The sequence below is a fragment of the Cryphonectria parasitica genome (assembly GCF_011745365.1).
Source record: "Cryphonectria parasitica EP155 unplaced genomic scaffold M406scaffold_1, whole genome shotgun sequence".
Classification (NCBI taxonomy): domain Eukaryota; kingdom Fungi; phylum Ascomycota; class Sordariomycetes; order Diaporthales; family Cryphonectriaceae; genus Cryphonectria; species Cryphonectria parasitica.
This window is the reverse complement of record NW_024468909.1, coordinates 1,689,683-1,705,274: the sequence shown is the minus strand read 5'-3', so window position 1 is coordinate 1,705,274 and position 15,592 is coordinate 1,689,683. Positions and strand designations below refer to the sequence as shown.

General features: G+C 53.2%; 3 protein-coding genes across 3 annotated transcripts; all 3 read right to left on the bottom strand.

Moving 5' to 3' along the window:
- Positions 1–11: 11 nt before the first annotated feature.
- M406DRAFT_244667 (FMN-linked oxidoreductase) lies at positions 12–2,071 on the bottom strand (the record flags this gene model as incomplete). The annotated part of the gene is made up of 4 exons (XM_040916272.1): positions 12–740; positions 825–1,597; positions 1,661–1,811; positions 1,934–2,071. 4 exons carry the CDS (start codon positions 2,069–2,071, stop codon positions 12–14), a joined length of 1,791 nt encoding a protein of 596 aa, XP_040780851.1.
- Positions 2,072–2,930: 859 nt separating this feature from the next.
- M406DRAFT_100610 (uncharacterized protein) lies at positions 2,931–3,626 on the bottom strand. The gene has a single exon (XM_040914914.1). It carries the CDS (start codon positions 3,268–3,270, stop codon positions 3,091–3,093), a length of 180 nt encoding a protein of 59 aa, XP_040780850.1. The 5' UTR covers positions 3,271–3,626; the 3' UTR covers positions 2,931–3,090.
- A 6-nt stretch (positions 3,627–3,632) lies between these two features.
- On the bottom strand, positions 3,633–7,890 carry M406DRAFT_105118 (uncharacterized protein; the record flags this gene model as incomplete). Its single annotated transcript, XM_040915130.1, has 5 exons — positions 7,430–7,890; positions 5,412–6,514; positions 4,238–5,335; positions 3,754–4,148; positions 3,633–3,680 (listed from the first exon to the last, which is right to left on the bottom strand). Exons 2-5 carry the CDS (start codon positions 6,397–6,399, stop codon positions 3,633–3,635), a joined length of 2,529 nt encoding a protein of 842 aa, XP_040780849.1. The 5' UTR covers positions 6,400–6,514; positions 7,430–7,890.
- Between the last annotated feature and the right edge of the window lie 7,702 nt (positions 7,891–15,592).

The window sequence follows — 15,592 nt, the reverse complement described above, 5'->3', positions numbered from 1 at the left end:
CTAGAGAGAATTTAGCCTGAGACCAGATTGCTATCTGGAAATCTAGTAGTCTTCTCCAGCATCTCGGTAGCGTGACCCGTCTTGGTCCCATCGCCATTGGCTTCCTGCCCATTCGTGGCAGCAGCAGCAGCAGCAGCATCTTCTGGGCCTCTGACTGTGGCCTTGTCCTCCTTCTCTTCCACCTCGTCCTTCTTGAGAAGGGATTCCTCGGCCAGCTTCTGCTTGTCCTTCTTGCTCAGCGAGATGGCCCCCTTGGCCATGGCCTCCTTGGGCAGCGGGCGGACGATAGGCTGAACCACCCACCACGGCCTCTTGCACCTCCTGACCGTCGCCACCGAGCTGTCGGGATCGTCCACAATCTCCTCCTCCCCCTCGTCCTCCTTCTCACCACCGCCTCCCCTCGACCCCTTCGCATACGCGCCGTTCCTCCCGTCATCCTCCCCCTCCACACTCTTCCCGCCCGTGGCCTCATACTCCAACAAGCCCTCTGCGACCTTGCGCTCCACCATGTCCAGGATCCGCTCGTACACGGCAATGTCGCCCAGCCGGGACCTGGCCAGCGCGTCCCGCACGTCGGTGTGTCTCGTGACCAAGTGCCGCAGCAGGTGGAACAGGTGGGCCTGCATGGCGACGAAGTTGGGACCGGCCGTGGCCGAGGTCATCCTGGCGGATCTACTGGGCTTGTTGTTGTTGTTGGTGTTGTTGTCGTTGTTGCGGCCGCCACCACCACCACCACCATCCTTCCTCCGCTTTTTTCTTGCGGGTTCCTGAGCCTCGTTATCGCCGTCTCGGTTACCGTCTTTTCCTTCTCCCTCCTTTCCCACCTCCAACCAACTCGCGTCATCCCCCGGCACGAACAGGGCCCTCCTGGCAGGAGGTTCCTGTCCCACCACGTAGCGGTGCATGATGTCCAGATACCGCCTCACAACAGCATCCACACGCCACCCGCCGCCTCCTCCTCCCCGCCCGTCTTTTCCTCGCCAGTACTCTCTTCCTCCCTCCTCCCCAACAACCGCAGGGGACGGCGGCGCCGCAAACAGCGCCGGGTTCGACAGGTTCCCCTCGGCCGACATGACGCCGTCGGCGCCCGTAGCATCCAGACACCGCTGCAGGTCCTCGTGCTGCAGCACATTCCCGTTGGCAAACAGCACCGTCTCGGGCGGCAGGTTGTCGCGCAGGTACCGGATGTACCCCCAGTCGGCGACGCCCGTGAGGTGGCCCTTTTGCTCGCGCCGCCGCCCGTGCACGGTGAGGATGCTGGCGCCCGCCGCCAGCACGTTGCGCGCGTACGCCAGGGTCTCCTCCTTGGTGTCGAGGATGCGGATCTTGGCGGTCACGGGGATCGGGAGGTTCTCGTGCAGGGTGCGCACGAGGCTGTGGACCAGGGCCTGGTCTTCTTGTAGGAAGGCGCCGTAGTGACCCTTTCGCGCGATGCCCTGGGGGCAGCCGAAGTTGAGGTCTACGGCGTCGCAGTAGGGGGCCACGAGCTTGGCGGCCTCGAGGAGGGCCTGGGGGTTGTTGGCGCAGAACTGGACAAAGAGCGGTCTGTCGATGGCGGCGTTGCCGTCGAGGTAGGGTGTGTCGTCGTCGGGAGTGGCTGTGGCAGTGGCTGTAGCAGAAGCAGTAGCAGCAGGAGGGGGTGGAGTGTAGTCGTTGGCACTGGGCAGCATCGAGGCCCTCGTCGGCTGAAAGTGTGAATCGCGGTACTTTTGGCTGTCGGCAAAGAGGCGGGCATGGAGCATAGGTGAATAGGCAAGGACGCTGGGGCGTTCGGACTCGGACATGAAGGAGCGCGTGAGCATTCGCCAGGCCTGTTTTGTCGTGCGCGTGTGTGCATGAGGTTAGCAATGAGCTCTTTACGCCGCAGCCTCGCAGCACAAAGAGAGAAAGGAAAAGAAGAAGAGAACAACAAGGAGAACAAGCAAACACGTACAAACTCGGACTGGTCCACCATCGGCGCGACAATGTACTTGGGACTTCCTATACTCTCATAGAAGGCACGCCCGTGCAGCTTGGCCGGCCTCGTCACCGCGGCCGACGCTGGCGGAGGATTGACTGTCTCGGAAGTCATAGCCGCCGTCGCAAAGGATGAGAATTCGCTCGATGTCGCGACGATGCTTCTGCCGTGCAGCAGTAACAACAATCTCGGAACCGGACGCCCACCCGGCCTTCCAAACCGCCGAATGACAGCCTCCAGAATGGATAGCGGAGGCGGTGGAAGGACAGAATGTCAAGAGATGGAAGAAAGCTTGGGTGAATATTGGTGTGGTGTTACAATTGGGTAGGCGAGACTTGGTGAAGAATGTTGAACATGGAGTGGGCGAGTGAAGTGTTTCGTCCAGAAAAATGACGAACTTTTTTTTCCTTTCTTCCCCTTCTTTCTGGCTGACTCTTTCAGCCTTGCCTGTGCGATAAGATAAGCCTTGCCTCGGCGGGATACTAACAATACCATACTAGCAGCAGCATTTAATTGTACCTAGGCACACGTCACTTACTGCCCTCCCTCCTCCTCTCGCCTCCTTTCTTTTTTCCTCTTACGTATACTACCTACTCGGACCGAGTCCAACCCCTCTCCCACCACACCACCACATCATGTACTGCACTGCACACAATGAAGCTCGCTCCACTTTCGTATTCGAGGTGGTCATCATTGTCAATCTGTCGCGGTTCTAACATCGTTGCTTTACCTATAAAAGGAGGAAGAGAAGGGGGGGGGGGGAATATACGCAATTTCCAGGGTTTGATCTAGCCCTATATGCCATGGTTTTGTCACCTGGTCGAACCGATATCAGCAACTCCTCCGAACCCAAAGTCAGCGCGTGCAGGCCTAACTAGGAGGAAAGGGGGGGGGGGGGGGAAGCTTGGGCATCTTGGAGACTTGTTAGACTCTCTCATCGTCATGTTCACTCGTAATTAGTCGGATATAGAGTCCCACGAAACTCAAAGAGAGGATGCTGCATTGGTTCTTGGACTATCTAGGCATAATTGAGCTTGTAAAGGTGTGCTGCAGGCCAGGACCGTACCACTACTGAGAGATCCCCTCCTTTCCCTGCTGCTTCTCAGATCGCAACAAAGTGTGTCACTTGGATGCTACGAATTTTTGTGCCAATCGCTCCTCACATGTTTACCCCATTTGTCTGCAAAGAAAGAAACAAAGTGAAAGAACAAGAGGAAAAGGAAAAACAATGAATGCCGTAAAGCACACGCGCGCACAAAACAAAATGCCCTAAGTTCGAACCAAAAAGGCCATGCTCGCCTCCCAGAGGTCATGCTGATTGATGATTAAAAATGGTCACGTCTTTGCGCATTCGCAAAACCACTTTGCGTCTGTCCATCCGGCTTGCATCCTGCTTCCACCAGGTTCTGCTTGTCTGTGTCCTGCTCAAGTCCGCTTGTGGTTGTTCATGTGCCAGGTTGCCTCCCTCGAGATTATGTAGTATCTTCGTGTGTCACCACAGACGATGTGCTGCCAAGGGGGCAAAAAATAAAACGCCTCGACACCTTACAATGCATTTCCGATACGCCGACAATGGGCAAAAGCAAAGAAAAAAGAGTACACGACGGGGTCTCCGATGCCCAACTGGCTCAGACACTGAAGAGAGGAGTGATCATCCCGTCGGAGACTGTCATTGTCAGAAGAAATGAGTATAGATCTTGGAGCTCTCGTGAACTTCCATTTCCTATTCATACACACATGGTCAGCTTCCCGTCCCAGCGCCACCAACTCGGCAGACATCTTTGTGCGCTACATACCATCTTGAAGGTGTTCAGCTCCTCCTTGATCTGCTGCGCAAGCATTGGCGTGAGGCGATTGCAAGTTGCAATCTCCGAGCGACGGTCGTATTCCTGGCCCGTCCACGTGTCATAAAACACAATCCGCGGGCTGAAAGTCGCGTTCCGCTTGCCCTGCCCCGAAGGCGTGCCTGGAGCACTCTTGGAGTCCTGGCGAAGGCGCAAGGCTGTCATGAAGTAGTCCTCGCTGCCAATAGTGACAGTAGTAGTCTCGGCCCTCTTCTGGCTGGCATCGTCATTGGGAGTACTGGGAGCGCTGGAGATGGGCGAGTCCGACACGATCGGGACCGGGGGCAATTCGAAAGCAGAGCCTTTCTCGACGGGCTTCGGCGATGGTGTAGAGGATCCGTTGGAGTCTGTAAAAAAGAAAAGAAAAGAAAAAGAGACAAGTATTAGAATGGTTGCGCCCAAGCAATAAGACCATCATCATCATCACTCCACTTACACTTCAAGATGCCCTTTCGCACAGCAGCGAGGACTTCAGCCCTCTCTCGGTCGCCACCAACGATGCTCTTCCTCGAGTTCGAATTGTCCGTTCCAGAACTCCCAACTCGCTCGGGGCTCGTTCTCCCTGCAGCGGCAGAAGCGTCAATCGAATTCCTCTCCAGTCGTGGGTACCCCGTGCCACCGCCATTGCCGGGGGTTGGATCGGCGTTGACGTTCACGCGCTCCCGCTCCGCCTCCACAGTCACCATAGACACTGCAGCCTGGCTGGCTTCTGGGCTATCTGGTGGAGGGATGCCAATAACAGACTTTGGTCGAAACAGACCCGCCAGAGAACGACCGCCCTTCTTCATCCCGCGGCCCATCTTCCGAATCATAATCGAGGCCGACGAGGCGGTAGAAGAAATAGAGATGTTGTCATTTGACCCTGCGAACATTCTGGAGCCAGCGTAGATATTATGCCCGAGACCCGCCGCCTCCTGCTGCTCAGCAATGCGAGCTTGCTCAGGATCGAGCTCGTCACCATTGTCCGGCGTCTTGGCTGCCCCCGAGGACTCGCCAGCGCCCTTGCTTCCTTCCGCTGCACCGGCCTTTCTTAATTCGGCGGCACTGCCAAAGGACAGGGCCCTGCGCAACCTCGAAGTTTTGCTCTTCAGCTTGCCCCCTTTCTGATTGAGAGCAGCCAACTGCTTGACGGCAGGGCTCTCATTGTTGCTGCTGCTAGATGCTGCAGCCTGGGCGTAACTCGGCTTGCTCGCCGGTGCAGGGGCCGCACCTTTCGAGGACTCGTTCTTCTTTGCCTCCTCGGAATCCATCGTGACCGGCTTTGAGAGCGGTGACGGATTGGCGAGACGCTTGGAGGCATCGGTAGATGAGCTCCTGGGTGGAATGGTGACCAGTTTTGGGTAATCCTGTGAGGTCTGGTCGGAAGGATTAGAGAGCTGGGCGGGGTTGCCCGTAGGGTTGTGAACATTATTGCGGTTGGCAGACTTTATGGGGGTCACAGTAATGGTTAGCGTATACGTAACCTTGGATAACAGATCTGAGATGCATATTGAATTGTGATTGGACAATCCGTTCAGGGGGCTGGGGGGGGGGGCTAGGGAAAGGTAAGAAGCGAATGGGGTCGCTCACCGATGAGGGCCGAGAATTGCTGCTGCGGCTCGACACCAGACTCTCAGAACTGCCATTTCTGGCAGAGCTGTTGCTGGGGATCAGCCTCGCAGTCTTGGCCTGCTGCTCCTTGTCTGTGATGCTCTTTGTAGGCGATCGATCTCCAGTGGATTTCTCCGGCTTCTTGAGATCGAGCGCAGCCAAGGACTTGGGCACCTCGGCGGCCTCCAGTGCCGGCATGCTGCGTCGACGGAACCTCCTGGTCTCTTCTGGCCTAACATCCAGCTGCATGTCATCTACTGAGCCCGGTACTTTTGCGTAGAAGCTAGTCGGTCTGCTCGAATTGGATGGGCTGGGCCGCCTCTCCCTGCCCATGTTTGGCGGGGGCGTATACAGGTGGGCAACGGAAGCCATGCCGGAGCCTGAGGGCGCGGCCGAGCCTTGGTACTGGCCCTGCTGTCCTGCCGGGCTAGACTCGGTAGTCCGCAGGGCAGGTCGTCGGTACCGGTCTGGCTGGTTCTTGGCCGGAGACGCTGACGTGAAAGTGGTCTGTACGGTGGAGTTGGCGAAGTAGGCGGACTGGGGTCTGGGGTTGCCACTACCTCTCCGAGTGCCGGGCGGAGGTATGGCAGAATCATCTCGGGACCCGCCAGACGGTAGGCCGATGGGTAGATTGGGCAGGGAGGCATTGTTGGTGTGCCGGGCACGAGGGTAGCTACTGCTCTGGTCGAACGACTGGACCGTAGGCACTGCCGAAGAAGACGAGGCACGGTTATAAGCCGGGAGAGGCTGCCATTGACCCGTCGGGTGAAGGCTGGGTGTAGAGGTGAAGGCGTAGGGCTGGATTGGTGCAGCAGCGCCACGGTATGTCATGGGAGCGTTGGCTCCCCCAGCCATGCCGTGATAGTTATTTCTCTGCTGCTGAGGACCACCATATTGCTGGGTCGGTTGAGCTTGAGAAGACATCATGCCCGAGCCTGAGCCACTTCTTGTCTGGAGCATTGTAACGGTACCGGATTGTTGAGGGTATGTCTGGACCAAAGCTGCCATCGTCGTGGTGACTCAAGACGACCGCCTAAAAAGCCGTTTTGCCCGGAGCCCCGTGAGGTGACGACAGCCTCGTCGGTTTCGATCGAGCGGTCGAGAGTTTCGAGGTGACAGGTCTCTGCAAGGCTTGATAATTAGCGGACGTCCTCGTCAAGAAGTATACAGCAGAGAGCTGAGATGCTGAGGTTTAGATTACTGGCGAGCAAGGGGAGATGAGCACAAAGGGTTGAGTAACAATTGTGGGAGACTTGCCGATTTGTTGACAGGCTATCAAAAGATGGGAACTCCCAAATGGCAACAAAAAAATAAAAAATGGAAAGGTGGTGCTCAGAACGCGTGTGTCGCTAGGAGATTACAAATGATTGTCGGGGGTGTTTAGATGAAGGGGGCAAGGACGCCAGCGGCCAAAGGGATTGGGGATTTGTGTATTTGTGTTTTCAGGGGCAACTCGTCAGGAGCTCACTATCAACGTGAAATCCCTTGAAAGACGGGCGGTAATCTGAGCAAAGCCTCGTGGTTCCAACACAGGCAGACTGGACAATTAAACGTGTGATAAAAGCCACAGCCGTACACCTGGCGAAAGGGAAAAGAGGGCTATTGCCAGGACATGAGGAGCCCCCCCTTAAGGTTCAGAAAAGCTTCCTCGGATGTGGCTTGTTAAATCGAGCGGAGCACGAGAATGTGAGGGATGTCGTAGGTCGTGAATTTTGTCTTTGTCTTTTCGTTCCGGTCGGGCGGGCTAAGGGGTAGGAGGAAATGTCTGACGCGATACACGCTCGTTGGGAAAAGAAATGCCGAGACAAGACAAGGCACAGCTTAGCCAAGCAAAGGAGAGATCGCAGCGGGAGGGTTGGGAGAGGCAATGGCGAGCGATAAGGTGGTTCGAGGGCAGGGGCAAAGGCGGAGGAGCTGAGAAGGATGCGATGATGTTGCAAAAATGTTCGATCAAGACGATCAAGACACACAAGAGAGGTCGAAATAGACAAAAGAGAAAAGAGAAAAGAAGGAAGTTGCCTCTTGGTGCGAGTCGTACTGTTACTGATTTGACTTTTGAAAGCTCGGGACCGGTTAGGACAGAGTTCCCGTCGTCTCTGAAGGTGGGCGATCGCAGGTGGTGGAGGTGGTGTCGTTGTTCTCGTCGACGGTTCGACGATAGGATTGGTGTGGTGTGGTTGGAAAGGGTTCAACAAGGAGGACGTGCCACGATGGAGGAAGAGGAGGCTCGGTAATGTACAATAGCCAGAACCCCGATTCAGATCTCAGTCAGGCAAGATCAGATCGATCAGGCCCACTGCGGCATAGGGGGACGACAACAGGAGTCGCAGCAGTAGTAGCGGCGGCGGCAGCAACAACAACGCAAAACAGAGGGAATACAAGAAACAGAAAAGGGGGGAGAGAAAAAAAAGAAAAAAGAAAAAAGAGGCGGCGATGAACGAAAGGAGGAGGAAGATGACAAGGAAAGGGATGCGAAGCGTGAGGATTCGCTACGGATTGTTACGAGAGAGGAGGTGGAGGGAAGTAGAAGGAGGAGGACACAAAAAACTGCCACTGAGAATTAATTGAAAAGACGAGGACGGGGAAAAAAGGAGAAACAGACACCCACCCACCATACCACCCCTCCTGCACCACCACACCACACCCTCTAAGGGCCTACTGCAAGCCTGCAGCGTACCTAGTCCTAGTGGCTCCCCTGGGGTCCCCCCCCCCGGGCGCGCATCTCTTCTCAGTGGGTGGCAGTGGCACCCAAAGCATTGGAGGAAGGCGAAGGGAGCTGCGGGTGCGGACGCAGGGAACAGGGTGCTGCAGCCTGGCCTGCCTAAGCTAAGGTGGGAAGGGCTCAGGGTACCCTGCGCATCCATCCATGCAGACCAGTCCCAGATACACCGTTACTGGAGTACCGCACTGCTGGAAGATGTGAGTGATAGTACCTACTCCTCTCACTCAGTCTCGGCTCCGGCCATTGAATGTTTAAATCACCTCACACCTCACCTCACAACAGGGTCCCCTTCCCCCACAAGGCACCTACCTCTTGCTGTCCTGTCCGTTTTACTTTGTGAAGTCATAGCATGATGATATGGGGCAATTGGTGCATTTTGTAGTTAGTACCGTAGTAGCTTGGTAGGTACGGCCCATGGAGGTAGGTGCCCCCTCCCCCCTGCACTCATCATCATCCCATGAACCGTTACATCTGGTCCTACAAATTAGCGTGGATGATTACAGCAGTACCCTGAGAATTCCGCCTTCCACCTTCTCGCACAAGAATTGTCCGAAGGGAAAACATAAAGGAAAGCAAAAGTAGAAGAAAGAGAACGTAGTCTGGCGGTCCCTCTGCTCTTTCAGTAAGCGAAAAAATAATATCAGAAAAGTCTCTCGTCACTTTGTCTTGTCCAGCCCCGTGACGAAAGGAAGAAAGGAAGGGCAACACGAAGAGAGATAAAAAAGAAAAAGTGACCAAGACAAGGGTAACAGGAGGCGACATTTCGTGTACGTTCACAGCATTCTGGGCAAAAGGATTGTTTTGGTTGTGGGAGGCGAGATTGCTGGCGTCTATTGGCTGACCTGGGCCCTGGCACGAAATCCGCTCCGCGCTACGTCAGGGCCCCCCTGCAAAAGAAGAGATGGATCAACCAACTGGTGAGATGCAACTCTCCGTATTGGCGGGGATAAGACAAAGCAGCAACGGATCTCACACGCAACGCATCAGTTGGTTGCATTGTTATTATTGTTGTCGTCCCCGTTGTTGTTACGTCTGACGCGTATCCTAAAGGTTTTCCATGTAACTCTATACCGGCAAACCTATACCAGAGTACAATGAATTCCTGAGAGGGAAGCCGAGCTATTTTCTTTCTTTTCTATTTCTTTTTTCTTTTTCTTTTCTCGCAATGCTGTGTGAATGGGGCTCGGGACAAACTCACCATAAGTGCTTTAGTACATAGTAGTGCAGTAGTACTGTGCACAGTACGTACTATAAGCCCTTATCAGTAGCACGTCAGGGCAATTTAGCCCCCCATGCCGACGAGCATGAACGAGAATCGCTCAGGTATTCGTATGAGATTAGGCGCCCCCCAAGAGCTGTTCCAGACAGAGTCTATGTTTTAGAGCGGGAGAGACAACCTCTGCACGACGTTATCGTGTGCTGTTCGGCGATCGAATGTGAGGCCTTGGGAGAATTTGTATTGAAGATAGAGAGGAGAGAGAAGGCAGGGGAGCAGAGAGAGAAGAGGAGGAGGAAAAAGGCTCAATCCGGACCAAGTGTGCTTGAGGCTCGGAACCACTTGGCATTAACTGTCACCGTGAATCTTGTCTGAATAAACTTTCTGCACCCTGACCTTTTTGTTTCCGTTCGTCTACCTTAATTCTTTTTTCTCTTTCTTTCCCCTTTCACCCCCTTTTTTTTTTTTTTTTTTTTTTTCGCTCTGGGAGCTTGCTTGTAGGTATCAAGAAGGCAAGGCTGTCACGTCAAGTCAGCGGGGGGATTTGGAGGAGGGGGTGGGCTTCCTGGAGAGATGATGAGGACCCTTCATCTGATCGCCGTTCCCATTCTCACTCCTCTGACGATTACATTCCAGATGATCCATCCTCTTTCTCCTTGCCCCCTTTGCTCAGCTGGGGTTGGGTGTGGCCTGACGCTCTCTATCTCCTTTAGACTCGTCGCAGATTGTCTTTGCTTCTATGTCAGGGTCAAACAAAACCAAAAGCCCTCTCCCCCTTCTTCGTCTGAACATTTTTGGCCTATCTTTTCTCTCTATCTTTATTTGCCCTTACCTTACTACGGTACTTTGGAATTACCAATTTGTTAGGCGCGGGAGCCGACCTTACTTGTTCAAGTTTTGCCGAGGGATCTCGCTGCTGCGCTGGCCAGGGCCTCCCTCGTATTAAACACGGCATGGGACATGCCGAGCCAGCATGCCACAAAGAGGGTACGTGTCATAGCAGCACAGCAGCACCAGGAAACAAAGGGCGAAAGACGAGACAGAGAGGAGAGAGGCAGTAATACTCCCACCCCACAAAATTCAGTCAGAATGGGCCACACTGGGGTGTAGAGCGGATCCCACCCCCGGTCCGTTCCAATCTCTTCTCTTCATCTTCTGGCGGACCGCGGTCGGCAACTCCACTCATTCTTATTCACTCCAAAGGAACCCCTTATTTTTATTTATTTTTATTTTCTGTCTGCTTCTTTCTCTGGGGTGTACTCTCTCTTTGTTTGCCGCGCAGGTCGCAGGTCGCAGGTCGCAGGCTGTGTTTGTGTTGGCGACTGGCTGCTGCACCAACTGCCTGTTCTGAGAGGGAGGGGGGCGTGTTTATTGTGTATTATACTATAGGCATGGGGTGAGACCAGGGTTAGAGGGGGGGGGGCCTTGACCCAACGGGAAAGAGAACGGGTCTGGCAGGAGGAAGACCTTTCTTACTCTCTCTTTCTCTCTCCTGTCTCGCGACAATGACGACAGTGACGACAACGTCATTACCGAAGCTCACGGATCAGACAGGGCTCACAGCCTCTTCATCATGGGGGATAGGTGGGCGAGCCCGTCGATAGACTCCAGACTGGATAGAGGCCAGCATCTCTTATGAGCTTCAAATTCAGTAGTCCGTCCCTTGAGTGATTAGTGGTGCTACCAAGTCCGGTAAACTTCGTCAGGGGTTACGTATTTCTCTCCGTCTCTGTCTCTGTCATGATTGACGCAGACGTGTTACCCTGTCTTTCTCTCTGTCTTTGTTGAATTTCTTTTTTGATTGTTCTTCTTTCTTTCCTTCTTTTTAACCCCCCTACGCCCACAGGGCACAACCCCCTGCCACCAGGATGGAATACTATGGTACATGGCGGACCGCGTCAAATCTTGGCTGGAATTGCCCAAGTTACCACTATGGTATAGTGGGCAACGTGCTATGGTACCAGCCCCAGGGATGGTCCATTCCAACCCGCAGCCCCCGGTCCCAAGCACATGGGTCATGGTCTGAGATGAATCATCTCGTTATCTCTTAATCGACAAAAACGAAGATGCGACCGTTTCTTCTTCTTTTCAAGAGAGAGAAATTAGTATACCGACACTAGACATTATAAGCATTACCTGGCCTTGTTTGTTCGGCGTCAACACGGAGCCGACGATGCTGAATGGTATGGTAATAGTAGGATGGGCACATCTGTTGCCCTAAACTGAGATTCCATAGTACTTATCCAGACACACAATCCTTCGAGGCGGCTGGTGCACGTCTCTTTTACTTTTTTCTTCTTTTGTCTTGCAATGTTTCTCTCTTGTACGATTATAGCCTCCAAGGGCCATCCTGTCTATCGTTGCCGTTGAGCTTCAGATATATCTCTCAGGCACAACCTCAAATCACCGAACCAGGCCAAGAAATACAGCCGAGATTCCGCCCTTCCTCTCTTTCCCGGGGCCCCGCAAGGCTGATTGACGGACTGACCCTCAACTAGGAAGAAATAGGGTTAAAGAAACAAGTTAGGGAAGGATAGAAGCGAGAAAGAAAAAAGGCCGAAATCTCTCAACACTAATTTTGCCATATGCCCCCCAGCCAAGCCTGCCCCCAACAAGACAAGGCGACCGCTTGTTCAAGCCCACCAGCGACAGCTTATCTAGGGCGGGCCAGCTGAGATAAAAGGGCTCTTATTCAGTGGAGAACCTGGCTTCTTGAGTTAGAAACATTGAACGGCTCTGGCGATCGCGGGAAGCTTGAAACCTGGCGGGCGGCAGGACGGAAGGACTACTGCGCGCTGCGAGTAATTTAGGGCTTGAGGGCGAGGTCAATACCTCCTTTCTCAGGTACTACTGCTTCCATCAAACAGAAACGCATACAAGAGCGTCTGGCGATGATCCTTATCACTGCTTACACTGCATCAAATGTTGTTGATGTTGTTTCTTTGACCGCGCTCGGGATCTGCTTGTCTCAAGTGATCATCACCATGGCTTGGAAGGCTTGCATGAGGCGCCACCCCACGGAGACAAAAGAGAGGCGCCGGTCAGTGGATCTTGTTTTCGGCGCGGGATGGCGTCTTATGCGGTCAGCTACTTCCCTGCGGTTTTTTTTTTCTTCTTCTTTCTGTGTGCTTCTGCTGAGGGATCTTGTGTGTTTAGGCCGTGTTGCCGTTTATCAATGCCTGAACAAACAAAAGTCATATACGGTCTTAATTGGTCCCCACAGACAGAGCCGAAGAGTTACTGATTTTATGCGTGTGTGTGTGTGTGTGTGTGCGCGCGCGCGCGGACAGCGTACATATTGACAGTACATCCGCCCCGAGAGAGAGAGAGAGAGAGAGCTCTGATCTACCGTGTTGCTACCTGAGCGCGACCCAGACAGAAGCGCTTCTTCCTCTTCGTCACCCTGTTTCTTCTTCGCACGGTACGAGACTGGCCTGTGACCTGCGTGCCGCCGCAAGTGCGTCTGCATGCACTCGCGTGGAGCCCCCTCCACCTCCGACACGAAATCAGTCCGCTCGGCAGCAAGTCCAGTCAGCCAGCCAGTCAGCCCTCCAGCTAGCCAGCCTCCTTTGGTTCTTGAGGGACAAAATGCACAGCGGCATGAAGAACGGACTGCAGACCTTGGGAACTCTGTTTACCTCGACCTGAAGACACCGACATCAAGAAGAGAAAAGGGGGGGCGGGGGGCAAGCCATTAAACAAACCGGTAAAGCTTTCGAGACGTCGTCCGCACGAGGTCATGCAAGTCTCAGCTCAGGCCTTCACCACCTCCTCCATGAGTTGATTGTGGCTTACAGGTAAGGTCTCGTGAGGATGTGTGTCACATACAAGAGAGGGAGAAAGAGAAGAGACACGATGATGTCTGAGCAAAAAGTCGGGCCGCAGTCCACAAGGCCAAAAGCAAATGACTACGCTTCCAAACCGCCTGGCATGTCACCGCCGGACCAACTCGGCTGGCTGTTATCCTCCGGACACCGGGGGAGGACGAATGGGAAGAAGCCTTCCTCAGCCAGCCTTCTCTTTTTCTTTTTCTTCTTCTTCGAAGGTTCTTTTCCCCAGGGCAACGATGTTGCTTTTCTCGGAAGCATTGTCCCGGCGCTTGATCCGGGCGGGACACACCAAAAAAAAAAAGAAAGAAAAAAAAAGACAATATGCGCGTCTTGGACCCGTGGCGGCTCGCGTGCCAGAATGTCGACTGGATCTTCCGAGACGATCTGTTGAGAACAATATCAGATTGTCTCACTCCTCTTCAGGATCGTCGAGGCTCATTACACTGGGCTCACAAGTACACAATGATCTCCAGACGTCAAGCTATTCCTGAGAATCGAGGCCCTTTTTCTTTCTTTCCACCATACTGTACGACGATGCTCCGGTCCGGAACACGTTGAGTTACACAACGTTTCGCTTCCGCACGCTTTGTCTCGCCTCGGGGGCAGGACGGCTGCCAGATGTGGACGAGTCCAGACCCTCCTTTCTTCTCGCCTATCAAACCTCAACCAAAACTCGATCCCGGCACGGCTGGCACAATCTATATTGTAGATGGTGGTCTTGCACGAGCCTGGCCCCTTGACTCGTTTCTTTCCTCAGATGCTTTTTAGTCATGGTCCTCAAAAATGACTTGGGGGGGAAAGCCTCTTGTCTCTTGACAACAGATGACCGATAGATCAAAGAGATCCCAAAGAATGCAAGAACATGCCCACCCCCCCTGTCGTCATCATACATTTTGGATCACATCACCGACACGTGCTGGATGAATTGGGGTGTGGCAGCCCACGGCATTGAAAAGGGTCCAGAGAATTGGTCAGCTTATCCTTCCATCCACCATCACCAGTACGACTCTTAAATCTCCGTAAAACGATCCAAACCTTGAAAATCTAGCTTCATCCATTTCATCTATCATCCGTTCCAATAAGCTAACACCAGACCCATTCATACAACCACAAGAAAAAACAAACTTCGAACCAGCCTGCCGCCCTGACGAGTGCTGAAAACCCTTGGCTGGGCTGTTGGGCCGGATGGAAGAACCTTTTTTTTTTTTTTTTGTGATACATACGTACGTACTATCTACTTCGGAAATCCGCACGTTGTCGGTACCCCGACAGGACACATCATGCATGCATGTCTCTTTCCCTCTTTCGGTCAAGACGGCGCGGGTTCCTATAGGATATCACTATGATGAAGTGTTCCAATGAATTGTGTCCTCTCGCTAGTATTGTGGTACCGCGGCACACAAGTGTATGTTGCAAGCAATGCCTGGACCCTCTCAGCTTACCATGCACTTCACAACCCCTCCCAAAACCACATCCCATTGAACTATCCACGTTCTGTGGCTGCATTACTTTTGTTTCAGAGAGTCTCGCGTCTTTTTTGCCTTTACTCCTTCTTGCTGTTGTGGGCGTGCCGACCGGGTCCTCCGTCTTACGCTGTTCCGGATCCTAGGATCATACATGTATATGTATACATACGCAGTCCTTTGACTTGTGTGTTGTTACTTGTTATTGACATGTGAAGGAAGCCTTGGCAACTAGGTCTAGACAGCTTAGGGTGTCTAGGTTGAGGATACGAACAAACAAGGAAATGGAGAAGGCGGGCTGTGTGCTCGGGCTGTGTGCTATGCTTATGGTACATCGCGATGATACAGGCTAGGTTGTCTGAGAAGGACTCCACATTCGTGCCGGTTCGAGGCCAGGTCTGTCCTGGGTTATGCTGCCTTCGAGATACTCAATAATAGGCAGTAATATGCACTGTACTTCGATTAGCACCAGGCTAGAAAACACAAGGCCAAAAGTATATATTTAATACTGTGTGGTACTGTAGTAGTGGTATACTGTAGAAGAAGAAAAAACGTAGACTGTTCCGAAACCATCCATATTGAGTCTGGGACGCAGACTCATCTACTATGGTACAGCGCCTTCGAGTTGCCAGCCCCCTCCGAAATAAAATAAAAATAAAAAGCAGAACGTCTCTTTGTTGAGGTGTACAAAATTACTTTATAGGGCACTAGCAAGAACACGATGGTATGAATACGAGCCATGTTATCACTGCTGCCTTGTGCTGCTACCACCACCTAGTACTATCACTTCCACTACTACAACCCTGTTGTTGATAAAGAGACTGACTCTCTCTCTCTCTCTCTCTCTCTCTCTCTCTCTCTCTCTCTTTCCTTCCAGTGCATTCCAAAGCACAACTATAAACCAAGTATCCATTCAAACCAGTCCGTAAATCCATCGTGTTGCCTAAATAAGGTTGCACCGTAGTAGCGA

Bases quoted from the DNA above. Each gene is read 5' to 3' on its own strand.
- M406DRAFT_100610 (XM_040914914.1), bottom strand. From the start codon at position 3,270: ATGACCTCTGGGAGGCGAGCATGGCCTTTTTGGTTCGAACTTAGGGCA.